General features: G+C 34.6%; 1 protein-coding gene across 1 annotated transcript in view; it reads left to right on the forward strand.

The window, feature by feature from the left end:
* Positions 1-13,076, forward strand: part of ADGRV1 (adhesion G protein-coupled receptor V1) — a 267,806-nt gene that overhangs the window by 78,336 nt on the left and 176,394 nt on the right. Inside the window, exons 39-53 of the mRNA XM_042822761.1 lie at positions 283-446; positions 999-1,092; positions 2,845-2,923; positions 3,462-3,600; positions 4,109-4,250; positions 5,554-5,816; positions 6,757-6,932; positions 7,534-7,658; positions 8,735-8,901; positions 8,988-9,131; positions 9,364-9,471; positions 9,943-10,195; positions 10,874-10,996; positions 11,209-11,431; positions 11,882-12,086. Coding sequence (XP_042678695.1) covers positions 283-446; positions 999-1,092; positions 2,845-2,923; positions 3,462-3,600; positions 4,109-4,250; positions 5,554-5,816; positions 6,757-6,932; positions 7,534-7,658; positions 8,735-8,901; positions 8,988-9,131; positions 9,364-9,471; positions 9,943-10,195; positions 10,874-10,996; positions 11,209-11,431; positions 11,882-12,086 — 2,405 coding nt within the window. The remainder of the gene's footprint in view (positions 1-282; positions 447-998; positions 1,093-2,844; positions 2,924-3,461; positions 3,601-4,108; positions 4,251-5,553; positions 5,817-6,756; positions 6,933-7,533; positions 7,659-8,734; positions 8,902-8,987; positions 9,132-9,363; positions 9,472-9,942; positions 10,196-10,873; positions 10,997-11,208; positions 11,432-11,881; positions 12,087-13,076) is intronic.

A 13,076-nucleotide genomic window follows, 5' to 3' on the forward strand; every position in this document is an offset into this window, starting at 1 on the left:
ATTTGTATCTGCAGAACTTTAAATGTCTGAGTATATTTCATCTTGATGATTTTTGAATTTTTTTCCACAAGCCAGCAAAGGCTTTGACAGCAAAGCACTTTGATGTAGGAACAAAAGTCCATTAGCTCCAATCTACTTCCGATTAATCTTTTAATCCTTCTGTTTTGTAGTTAGTCTATGTATTTCTTTTGGATGAGGAACTGATCTCTTTTTTATATCAATTCCAGTGAGTATTGTATAAGAATTGAAGAAATTTTTTTTTTTCCCTCACAAATTTAACAGGTGCTATCAATGTTACATATGCCACAGTTACAGGATTGCTCTCTGTAAGTAATCAGACAGAACCAACCTTGGCTGAACCTGGAGATGATTATATACCTGCTTCTGGCTCACTGATTTTAGAAGAAGGAGAAACATCAGCTGCCATAAATATTACTATCCTAGAGGTAAGCTCCAAACTTTTTAATTCTATACTTCAAACAGAGGAATAGTTTGGAAACTAAAGCTTGGAGCCTATATATTACTAGAAGGTATTAGTAATTTCATTGTTATTAGAAAGACGGTTTCAGTCTTAACACAGAAAAACAAATAGTTGTAGAAAGCAGCTGCCCTTCTGCGTAAATGAAATATAGCTGTCTCATTAAAGCTTTACTAAATATCTGTTATTATCTATTACCATCTAAACAGTGTGCTTTGCTGGATATAGCCTTTTACTTTCTTACTATTTGAGATCTATGCCTCAAATATTGGGCAGTAATTCATTTGTAAGAGTAGTTTAGTGTCACCATAGGATCTTTTCATGAAATACGTCTCACTTCGTAATTGTTTCACAAAAATTAGTTTTGCACCCAATAATTTTTTTTACAGAAAAATAGAATAATAAATGAATCCTTTTTCACTGTGACATTGCAGACTTCAAGTGTGTTGTTCCCTTGTTAACTTACGTGAGTTTCTTAAAGAAAAGTGAAAAGAGCATGTATTGTATTTGTGTTTTGCAGGATGATATACCAGAGGTGCAAGAATTCTTCTTGGTTAATTTAACTTCAGTGGAACTCATCATGAATCACTCAATTTCATCCCCTCCTAGGCTGGGTAATCTATCTTATATAAAATTGTATTTTTTCCTTTTTTATGTCTTCTATGATTTTGGGAAATTATCATCATTTTACTTACTTGCCAACTGTGCCAAGATTAGACATGGCAACCTGAAATAAACATTGTAGAATATGAAATATTTTCACTATTATACTTATTTGCTCCTGTAGATTATGGGGAAAATATGAAGTAATTTTCACAGAGGAGTTACTAATTATTAGTTGGAGAGCACAATTACCTGAAAAGTTTGTTGAAAAAATTGACTTAATTTGGCTATTCTATTCAGTCCTTTTAAAATCTCTTTAAATTCCTCTTTTGTCCTATTTACTTTTAGGAATCATATCGTATGGTTTTATTACTTTTTCAGTGATCTTCGTATGTCATTTATTTCTCTATTCTTCTGCTTTTCAGTGCATAGTTGTCATTGACTTAAGGACAGTTGGAGTATCCTATGCTACTAAAGACTATTTATATTCTTTCAAACGTCTTCTTTGACTCTTTCCCTTTTTCTTTGCATGCTTATAGAAGTGACTGAGTTAATTCGTTACAGATTGAAAGGTAACTTTCAAAACTTGTAACTGTTCTGTAGATTATGAGCTCTGATTAGTTGAGCCTAAAATGTTAAAGGAGTAGGAGGGCAGGAAGTGGATAATCAAGGGAAGTTTGGGATGCCAGACATAGAATAAGAGGTGTGATGTTGATGGCAAACCATTACAGATCCCAGCTGAACAGATCTGCCTTCAAAGTGGTAAGAGAAAATGTGGGTTAGAAGTCATGCAGAAATGCTGGTAATTGGCAGCACACCCTCAGGATTTCTACACCTAATTATTTTTGCTATCGTTGTAGGGCTATCACTCGTCTTCATCTGTGCCTTATACTGACAGGTTTAGATTCATGGCAATGACCTACTTTTAATTGTTTTATCTGAATTGATAAAAATCTTTCCCATGAATCTAAATATAGTATATTTCCTGCAGACTCAATGAAGTCAGGTTGATTTTAGAAAGTAAGTTATAGTTGATAAAAAATAAGTTGAAATAAATTAAGATGATCATGTGGTGCTGTTATCTGAACAAATTAAGGCTGTATTTTTTTGCAGAAGAATCGAGTTCTGACTGTCAAGCTCTTGAAACTAGTGGACATTAACCGATTATTCAGTGTTTTCATATTCAATTGTTATGTTAGGGTTATTGTAAAGACATATATGTCTTTATGAAGCAGTAGGAATTTACAGTACATAAATAGGTAACAAATAATTCTTTTTTTGTGAGGTGTGTGCATTTAAGGTGTATAATGAGGTACTGAAGCATGAATAGAAAATGAAATACTGGATAATTTATTTTACTCAATTTCTCTCTCATATTCAAAATAGCATAGTCTACGAAATGTTGAATCTCATCATAATAAATGCATACAATGAAGACAAATTAAGATTCCCTGTGAAACCTAGCTTTTAGTATTTCCAAGTGTTTACGTGCCGTTTGCTTTCTGAGTTTTCTTTAGTCATTCCTTTTTCATATGCATTATCAAACGTAACAGTTGTATTTCAAGGCAAGGTATTGCAGTCCAAGTAGAAAGAACTCTTTCTCTGAGTCTTTCCAATTATACTCCTCTACTCCTATTTACTCCTTTATATTTTGGAAATCACTGTTTTGGTAGAGGTTGAAGAAACATTTCTTTTAGTTCCTGAAAATATTGAAACTTGACTTCATTGTTCTTTCATTTCTCTCATTCTGTTTTGCCTTTTAGATGTGGAAGGTTTAGCTTCTCAAATTATTATTGATGCTAATGATGGAGTAAGAGGAGTAATTGATTGGGAAGGTACCAAGTAAGTTTTATCTTCCTTAAGAACTCATTGAGCCTATAAGAGATTAGAGTTGCCCATTTTCTTTGTAAGTTAGCAGTGAAACTCCTGATAAAGATTGTGCTATATCTTTGAGATTCCGTTCATCAGAAATAGAGTAGAGGATTTCCATACTGCAAACATTTACTGTATGTTTGTTCAGAATTCTTTTGCTACTTTCCTACTTACCTGCTTTCACTGTTGTCCTTTAAAATAGTTTGCCTGCAGCAGTTCTTTCAGCTTCTCTGTTTGTGTAAGCATACATTCTTGAACCAACCAGATCTTTTTATTAGACTAATTTCTAGAAGATGGAAAGAATGCTTGTATAAACATGAACTATGTACAGATAGATTTCCTTAATCTCCCACATAGTTACCAGTAAAAAAAACCACAACCTAATTCAATGTACATAGTAAAGAAAGGTTAAAAGATTGTATTAGATGACTATAATGTAGGGAATTGTTTAGAATCTAATTCAGAAGAACATAGTGATATTGAGACTCTTTCTTGCTTTTTATTTTAGTTTTGAAGTTAGTGAATCTCATGGGAATCTGACAATAATGGCTTATCGAAACAGAGGATCATACGGCAATGTGTCTGTATTTTTTTATGCCCAAAATTTGGAGGCCCAACTGGGTTTGGATTTTTACGTGACCTCAAGAGTAAGCAGTAAACTCTAAACCTAATAATTTTTATTCCTACAGCTTTCTTAAAATAGTATCTACTGAATTCTGCAGAATGATCAGTAGTGCACTTACATATTTCAAGTTGTTTCAATTACTTTCACCAAAAAAAATTTTAAAATCTCTATTTTCAATAAATATATATATTTTTTTCACTATAATGTAAACAATGTAAACTTCCAAACGTCTATCTCAAATTTAATTTTGCTTAGACATAAAAGCTTTTAAGGTTTAAAAGCTTTTTTTTTAAAAGCTTTTAAGATTTTTTACAACTGAACTTTCAAAGTAAATTGTTCTTGTTTGTCCTAATTCTGTAATGTGTTGTAATTCTACATTTTTATATCAGTCAATTCATAAGGGACAGAGAGAGTATGGTTCTTCACATGCCTCCTTTTCTGTTTAATAGAATTCTGTTTACCATACTTTAAAAATAATATGTGGTATTATCTGCTGTGAGTATTCAATGCTTTCTGTGTTTCAATGATAGACACTTTTTTTTGCTGATGGAGAAAGGAACAAGTCTATTGATGTCATGATTTTTGATGATGAAACTCCTGAAGGTGATGAAAAATTCCAGTTAATCTTAACAAATCCTTCTCTGGGGCTGGAATTAGGAGAGAATACAACAGGTAAAAGTTAGTTTTAATGTTCTCATTCCTTGTAATTCTACAGCAATCATTTTAGTTTCATTTTTCTGAATAATCATATTTTCACAAAACACTATTGCCCGACTGTGAATTTACTCCTTTGGAGGCCTCCAGCTTCTCCTATTTATTAGCCATTCTACATGCATTAGTGTAAATGCACCTCAGCTGAGCCACCTTTTGGGTTGGAGATGTTCTTTACCATACTCAGGTATTTCCATAGTAACCAACCTCACACCAGCCAGTCTGAAATGGTATGTCATTCTCCTCCTTCTTAAAGACACAAGATTGTGTGATCTTGCTAGCACATTCCTCTCCCACAAGCACTGGCATGTTACATTCAGGCTCCTTTATAGTGACCCTGGTTTCAGCTCCGCCCCGCCCTCCTTCATGCTTAGGTTGAAGCTCTGTCAATGAATCCTGTCAGCTCCTATTGTAAAACCCCTTTCCTCCAGTGGGCCAGCACTGTACCCTCATGGCCAAGGAGGCCAATGGCATCCTCAGGTATATGTATTATAACAGGTGAAGTTGGTAGGGCAAAAGAGGATCTCTTCCCCCTTTACTCTGCCCCATTGAGACTGCATCTGGAATATTGTGTCCAGTTCTGGGCCCCTGAGTTCAAGAAGGACAGGGAACTGCTGGAGATGCCAGTGCAGAGCCACAAAGATGATTTAGGGCTTGTGAGGAAAGGCTGAGTAAGCTGGGTCTCTTTAGCTTGGAGAAGACTGAGGGGTGAACTCACTGATGTTTATAAATATGGGCAGGGTGAGTGTCAGGAGGATGGAGCCAGGCTCTTCTCATTGACATCTGATGATATTACAAGGGGCAACGGGTGCAAGCTGGAACACAGGAGGTTCCCATAAATATGAGAAAAAACTTCATGGTGAGGGTAACAGAGCATTGGAACAGGCTGTCCAGAGAGGTTGTGTGACAGTCTGTGATTCTGTGAATTTTTAAGAACTTTCAAATGAAATCTGGGAAGTATTTTATGTAAAATAAGGTATCAGAAAGCAAGAAAATGCCTCACTATAATGAGACCTTTTTATATTTTTATAATCATTTTCTAAGAGAGGCTGTATTCTTCCTGCATAGACATCTTACTAGTTAAAATGAAATGCCTACTTATTCCTTCAGGTTCATGTGGACATACAGGCATAATATGTACATTAAAGGGAGAATGCATGTAAAGGAAGATTTGGGTTTATATTCTGTATTATGTTAGTATGTATTTATGTTTATATTTTCCTGTGCTAATTAAATAATATTTTCATTATTTATTTCTCAAAAGCTACGATCACTATACTTGCCAATGATGATGGCCATGGAGTTTTGTCATTCAATAACAGTGATCACTTCTTCTTGAGAGAGCAAACAGCCAGCCATTTGATGGAAAGTGTTGCAGTACTGAATATTATTAGAGAACCTCCTCAGGGAATATTTGGTACTGTGACTGTTCAATATCTTGTAAGTGAAATTAATTCTTCAGAGCCATCAGTGGATTTGACCCCTTCTCAAGGATATATTGTGCTGGAAGAGGGAGTCAGATTGAAGGTAATGTGCTATTTATTACTAAAAATGTGAAGGAGGCTTTTTTGAATTTGTTGGAAAGATTTAAAAAGTATCTGAACTTTGCCTTTTTTTTTTTTTTTTTTTTTTTTTCCTTCATTCACAAAGCACGTTGATTCATGAGCTGGTACTAATTTCTTCTCATTCACTTATGTGGAAGAGCATGAAAATTAAATGGGTTAATCTTTAGATATTTCTTCCTAAAATAGTCACTAAATATGATCTATTGTGAAAGAATTTATTGCAAGTTCTGTATTATTTCAAAGTGCACCATTGCTAGTTTTTTATTCTATATAACAAAGATATGTGTGCCTGTGTAGCTTTTAGTTGTTCAGGTAATCTGGAGGATGAGCCCCAAATTAAACACTTTCTCTATTTTTTCTTTGTTAATTTGTGGATGTTTTGCCTTCTCCTGCACAGTGGTGAAGGAGAAAGAAAGAAGCATTCAGAGGAGAGAATACTTCAAATATGCCTTTATTTTTTCCTTTCTCCTTCCTTTTCCCAGCACCAATATCAGGATTTTCCTGTTTCCCTACAGACAACTTAGTTTCCAAATAAACTAAATTAAAACCGTCTTAACCAAGTTACACTCATAGCTGAAGGGTGACTGTAAACTACCAAGAAATTTATGGAGTAATTGGAAAAAAAAAAATAAGTAAGAATCAAAATTTAAAATAGAATTTCAGAGTGTTGCAGGATTTGAAGAGAGAAAAGGAAAAAAAAAGTTGAGTTACACCAATAGAAAGCACCAGAAGGATGACTTTAAAACCTCAGTCTAACTATCCTTACCTCACTTGCCTGTCCAGATTTATGAGCTGCTATTCACTTGTGTGCTATCCAGAGCCTTACAGTGAAGAAAAATAAAATCTCTATTAGAATTGTGTCATGTCCCATTTACATTGTATACTTGTTTTTTTGTTGTCAGACGCTACATATTTCTGCAATACTAGATGAAGAACCAGAAATGGATGAGCATTTTATTGTCACCCTGTTCAATCCAACTGGAGGAGCCAGATTAGGCACAAGAGTGGAAACTATGATTACTGTTTTACAGAACCAGGCTCCTCTAGGGCTTTTCAGCATCTATCCAGTTTCTAATAGGTACTGTAAACAGATTGAGTAAAAAATGAGATTGTTTCTTATATTCAAAAGAGATGCTATTTCTTTACAGTTTTATTTTTGATTAACAAAAATTTGCTAAAGAAATTCAGCAACTTAATTTTAAAGCATTTGTAACTTTGAAAGGCCAAATACTATTATTGCTAAACAAAAGGAAAATACTTTAAAAAGGCTTGTTAATAATCAGATTTTTTTTTCATACATCAATACTAAATTATTGTCTATAGATTCCACTAGTACTCTTCTAGTAGCCAAGTTAAGAGTCCCAGATGTCAAATGAATACATTTTGTAGCCTGTGTAAAATACAGTTTTACTGAAAGATGTTTTTCAGAAGCAAATGATCCACGTGGAATGACATTTTAAAAAAATCACTCAGCTGAAACCATGCAGATAGTGTGTTCAGTTTCAGACTAGTGAAAGATCTTGCTGTATTGCATATGATTTTGTCAAAGCATTAGGGTAACAAACATACCTACTTTCTTTTTATTTCTGCAGCTGGAATTGTTCTTTAAAAATCTTATTTTCTAATATAGTATAAGAAAATAATTCATTTTTTCTTTTTTTTATGATTCTCACATTTAGGACAAATTTTCTTATCATTGAAGAAGCCAACACTACAGCTTATTTAAAAGTTTCACGGACTAATGGGCTCAACACATCTGTGAGCATTGAGTGGGAGACACAGTCAGACACTGCGTTTGGCATCAGTACGTTTACTTTATGGAGAATGTCTTTTGAATTTGTCAGTTAGAGATAATAAAAAGCTAACCAAACACAGGCAATCTAACTTTGGAATGTAAATTCATTCATTCAGGCTTGATTAGATGAATATATTCATATATTATGTAAAAATTCATTACATAAAATGGCTTAGGTGCATAAGAGTCACCCTGTCCATCAGCCTCTTCTGCCAGAGTTTCAGTAATATCTTTGCTGAGAATATGAACAGTGCTGTCACTACACTTTAAAAAAAGTATATATTTTTGTTTACTACTTGTAACTCTTGTTTTTTCTAACTTAGTATAAATGTCATGCTTTATATACACCCGACATAATATTATCTTGAAAAAAGGCTGTGACATGCTTTCTGTGTTATCTTCCAGTCTTACTGCGATGCATTTGTGGGAGGCTATCATTTAATGACTACTTCAAGCTCATTCAAATTTGCACTTGCAGTGAAGGAAGTTGTCCTTTCATCTCTGCCCTCTCATTTCTATTTCTGTGCTAATCATTCTTTATTCCATAACTGATGTGTGTATCCCTGATCCACACTGAAACAAGGACTAAAAATGAAATGCCTGATTTTGAACATAGATCAGTATCCTGTTGTTCTCAGCAATGGGTCCAACCTCTGTGTAGGACTGGGAATTTAGCTTCTGAAATTTAGTTCAGTGCTTTTTTGCTGTAAGCCAGCTGAACAGCTTTGGCAATTTAAGAACCTTAGCCGCATGACTGCCTGGATACTGAGAGGAAGGTGAGAACAAAACATGAACATCCTATAGTTTCTTTGTTACTTTTTTCACTGCTTGCAGCATGCCAAATCATTGTTAGACTTACATTTCCTATCATATCTACTATATGGTTGTAGTAAATGAAAAATAAATTTACTGCTTAACTTTAATTATATCCTCAGCGTTATTCTGTTTCTATGCATTTACATACGCTTAAGACGAGCACTAAGGCACTTAATACTGGTTTTGGCAGGAGACATGGGATTGGACAACTGTCAGCTAATAGTAAACATTGTTTAATTAGAAAAATGTTTTCTGTTACTATGTTGCAGGAGGTGGAATCAGTGTCCTGTCTGTTCTGCAAAGTTTTGTGGAAGAGTCGGTGTCTGGTTGGTGTTTCTTTACCTCAGGAGAAATTTTGTATGGTGTTCTGCTGCATGTGCCTCCGGCCATGTTTTCTACTGTCTACCAGTGGAAAGGAGTATTTATTCCTGTTGAGGTAAATGTTTCTGAGCACTTTGGTGTTTGATGCTAGTTAATAAGGAATAAATTTACAGTATGACTTTTTTTTTATTCCTCTCACAGAATTTCACTATGTGGAATCCTAAAAGCTGCATGTCTTACAAAATTGGTGGTTCTTCCTACCTTGTGATTAGCCATGGAGGAGCTGGACAGGAAGCTTCTGACAATAGTGTGTATACATTCATGCCTGGACGCAGATTGTTGTGGGTAAATCTATTTTACTTATAAAATTATAGAATAGTATTGATTAGCCAGGACCTTGGAAACATTGTCCAGTCCAGACATGTTATGGAAAAAAAAAAAAAAAAAAAAAAAAAAAGCATTCTGTGTGCTGTAATGTTTTGGGATTTCTGAAATACTGGATGACTTTAACAAGTGTATTTGTATGTATACATACATATACAAATAATCACCCTTTTTTGTCAAATTTCCCTCACAGATGCAAACTCTATCTGTTCTGGATACCAGACATGTGAAACATTTTACTGTGGAGAAGGAAGACTATCTGATTATTGTGAGCCATCCAACTAGTTCCAGTTCCATCCAGGTTTGAATGTTCTTCAGTTTTCTCTGGCTCTGGTGTGGTAGTTTGTTTAGTTGGAGAAATGAAAGGATAATAGTAAATCTATAAGCATATATTTCAAAGAACTTGCTTCTGATCCTATTATAAATTGGTAAGTTTGTTCTTAGGCATGTTTGTATGTATGAATACTCATCATGAGCAGACAATTTACATCTGGTTTGTTTCTACTGCTAGTATTATTTCATTTTTAAAATTTAACATAGAAAGGACAAAAATATGTTATGAACACAAACCTTTTTTCCAGGGAACAGGCACAGCTGCAGTAAGGGAGTTAGCAGTTGCTTACCAGTGGATTTGTCTTAATATGTAGCCCACCTTAGAAACTAGGAATTTAGTTCACAGTAAATCTTTGCAATTTTTTCGGCATGTCATTTACTTTCTTTTCTTTCAGTGCTAATCAAGAATATATAAAGAAAAATTTTCATATTTCCACAGATTTTCCAGTGGAATAATAACACGTTTCTTCTGCATCATCAACTTCCACTTCAAGGAGTTCTGAACATAGACTTGTTTCCTAGGGGAGGCTTTATGTATATGTTAGTTTCTTTATCAAACACCAGCCAAAACATGCTCTTGTACCAGTGGTTGAATAATGAGTTTAGGAGGCTGCATGAAGTACCAGAAAAAGAAGTAAAACATATGGAGTCCTGGATTTCTGGATCTGATATCTATTTAATTACTGCAAAAGGTATTCAGCAGAAAACAACAAAAGAGTTTACGGAGTGTATGAGAGTTTGTTCAATAGCAGAGGCATTTGTGGTAAAGGACTTCAAATAGGGATTGAATTATTACTGGAGAGGGTGACAGTCCTCAATAAGAATTTAACCCTAATAAATATTTTATGGCAGTAATCTCTGCTTTTTCTCTCTGAAAATAAAAGCACTGTGTTTGTTTTCAAATACTTACAAAACAAATGTTTTCTCAACAACACTGGGAATAACAATAATCATCTACCTGCTGATCACACTCATTCTAAGCTTTGCTGAGCTTTTTAACAAAGAAAATACGTCTGTTATTATGCGTGTGGTATTTTAGGTGATATTTTGTCCCTGGAGCTGCTTGGGTGTTTATGTTGCAGTTCACACTTTTCTTTGCAATTGCCAGTTGTCACATTTCAACTTCAGCATTCATTTAGTGTTCATGCATGTCATTGCTTACACTAAGCCATTAAATGATGTCAGTGGATAAATTATCACATGGGCATCACTGATACTATGGAGTTATGCACCAAATAAAAAGGAAAAAATGATCTGTCTCGCTTCATAATTAAAAAGCTACCAAACACTGACTTTTGAAGGGACACTATTGTGTGACTTATCTAAAAGGTGGCAAATAATGTGATCTTTGTTATTTTGATTCTTTGTAGAATCTGGAAATTTTTCTGAAATTTTTATCTGGGAGACAGGGCAGTCTACTTTTAGACACTTTCAGTCTCTTCCAGTGCATGATGTCAGAAACATCCATGTCTTCATGCCCCCTTCAGGTTTAGGTAAGACTTCAATGAAAATATTTCTGCAAATTCTAGTTTATAATGCTGGTACTATAGAAGTAGATAATGCTCTTTTTTTGTGGTATTTATTTATCAGACCATAAAAGTTAGCATCAACAGTGATCTACAAAGAACATCTCTGATATTAAAACATTTTAAATATATCTAACACTAAAAATGAATTATTTCTTTATCTTCTTTGCTCCATGTAGTTCATATCCTGCTAGCAGGTAAGGATATAACAGCACTGTATTCTTGGAACTCAGAAGCAAACTCGTTCTCTATAATGCTAGAGGCCCCATATGCGGATCATATCACATCAGTTATTGCAAGTTCTTTGAACTCCAGCAAAAGCTTGATTGTTTTGTCTATAGAATCCAACTCCCAGATTTATGAACTTACCACTGTTTCCAACCAGTCGGATTTTATACCCAGGTAAGTTTTTTTTGTTTTATATAGCTTGTCTCACTTCTCCTGTATTTCCTTTTCCCCGGTATTGATTTGGTTACTGTACAGTGTTACAAGTTTCTATGTGTGATGAGCTTATTTTATTAATGCTAAAGAGAATTTTTCATTGTTTAAAATAACCTGAGTTCAGCTTCATATTTACTTTTAAAACACAACAAAGATTTCCAGTCATGACTTTTTTCTTTTAAAGCTTCTACTTAGGATAAATGAAATTGCATTCATAATTATTTTCAGTTACTTTATGATCTCTTGTTATTCTTTTAAGGAAAATACCCTTCTAACCCAAATTACTTCCAGAGCAATGTAAACAATAATTACATCTCTAAAATGTTCCGTAAATTTACAGCAGTGCTTTGAGAGATCGCTAATCAGCTATCCTAAATTTATAATTGTTATATGCACATGTTTCTGTGCCAGTTCAGGTGAATTGATATTTGATCCTGGGGACATGGAAGTTGTGATAGCTATCAATATCCTTGATGATGTTATCCCGGAAGAGGAAGAATGCTTCAGAGTGTGGCTGAAAAATCCTAAAGGAGGTGCAGAGATTGGTTCTCATGGTTTTGTTAACATTATTATTCCTTCAAATGACAATGCCTATGGAGTCATAGCATTTGCTCAGGTAAAAATTCTAAGATAAATTATATATGTAATTCCTGACTAATTGAACACATACTGGAACTGTAAAATTCAGAATGTTTTTCTAGATTTTTTTTCTAATGTCATCTAGTAATAGATGTGTAACATCTATTTAGCATTACTATATGATTATGTAGAACACTGGGTGATAGGACACAAATTTCACAGTCCCTATTCTGAGATTTTTTTAATCCCCTTACATTAGATTAGCGTGTTAGTTTATTAACTTGGTTTTGCAACAAATTAAAAATCCAATTTTTAGATGTCGTATTTGATTGCATCTAGTTGCTGCTTATTTATTATGCAAGTGAATTCAGTAAACAAACCTGAAGAGCCTTTGTCTTGCTTCAATTATAGGAGGGAGAGGAGGTCCTCTTATACGTGTTTGTCTGATTATGAGATTAAGACACTGCGGGTCAAATGTTTGCCCAACCAGTTTATTACAAATCCTAGTTGCTCAGGGAGATGGGGAAGGGAAGACAGGTGATAAAAAAGAGATAGAAAATAGAAGCAAGGAGTCTTTGTAGAAAGCGAAAGAGAGGTAGTCACCACTGAGGTTTTCAGTGTTGCTTCTAGTTTTTCTGTTTATCTCAGGAGCTCGTCCAATCACCACAGAGGATGGGAGAAAGCCAGGAAGCTTCATAGCAAGAAGGCCCTGGGGGAGTTCTTTCATAGAGGCTTTTTTTCTTTTAGGGGATTCCTCCATCAGGTGTTTATTTTCTTTTGGAGCTCTTCTCCACAGTCTCTCAGTTTAGCAGGGGGTGTTTTATCCCCTTGCTTCTCAGGTGTTTTTTTCCTTTTTCTTTTCTCTCTGTTAGTGTGACACACCTGGCCAAACAGATAAGCCAGCAGGGAGCGGTGCCTTCATTGCCATGCACAAGCTTTTCTGCTTTTTGCAGTGGTCAGCTCCTTTAAGCTGCACGCCTGAAAATGTTTCTTTGTCCCACTTCTGCTTATCTGCATGAGCAGAAGG

The sequence above is a fragment of the Centrocercus urophasianus genome, unplaced genomic scaffold, assembly GCF_019232065.1.
Source record: "Centrocercus urophasianus isolate 14NV4802_14NV808 unplaced genomic scaffold, USGS_Curo_1.0 seq_21, whole genome shotgun sequence".
Taxonomy (NCBI): Eukaryota; Metazoa; Chordata; class Aves; order Galliformes; family Phasianidae; genus Centrocercus; species Centrocercus urophasianus.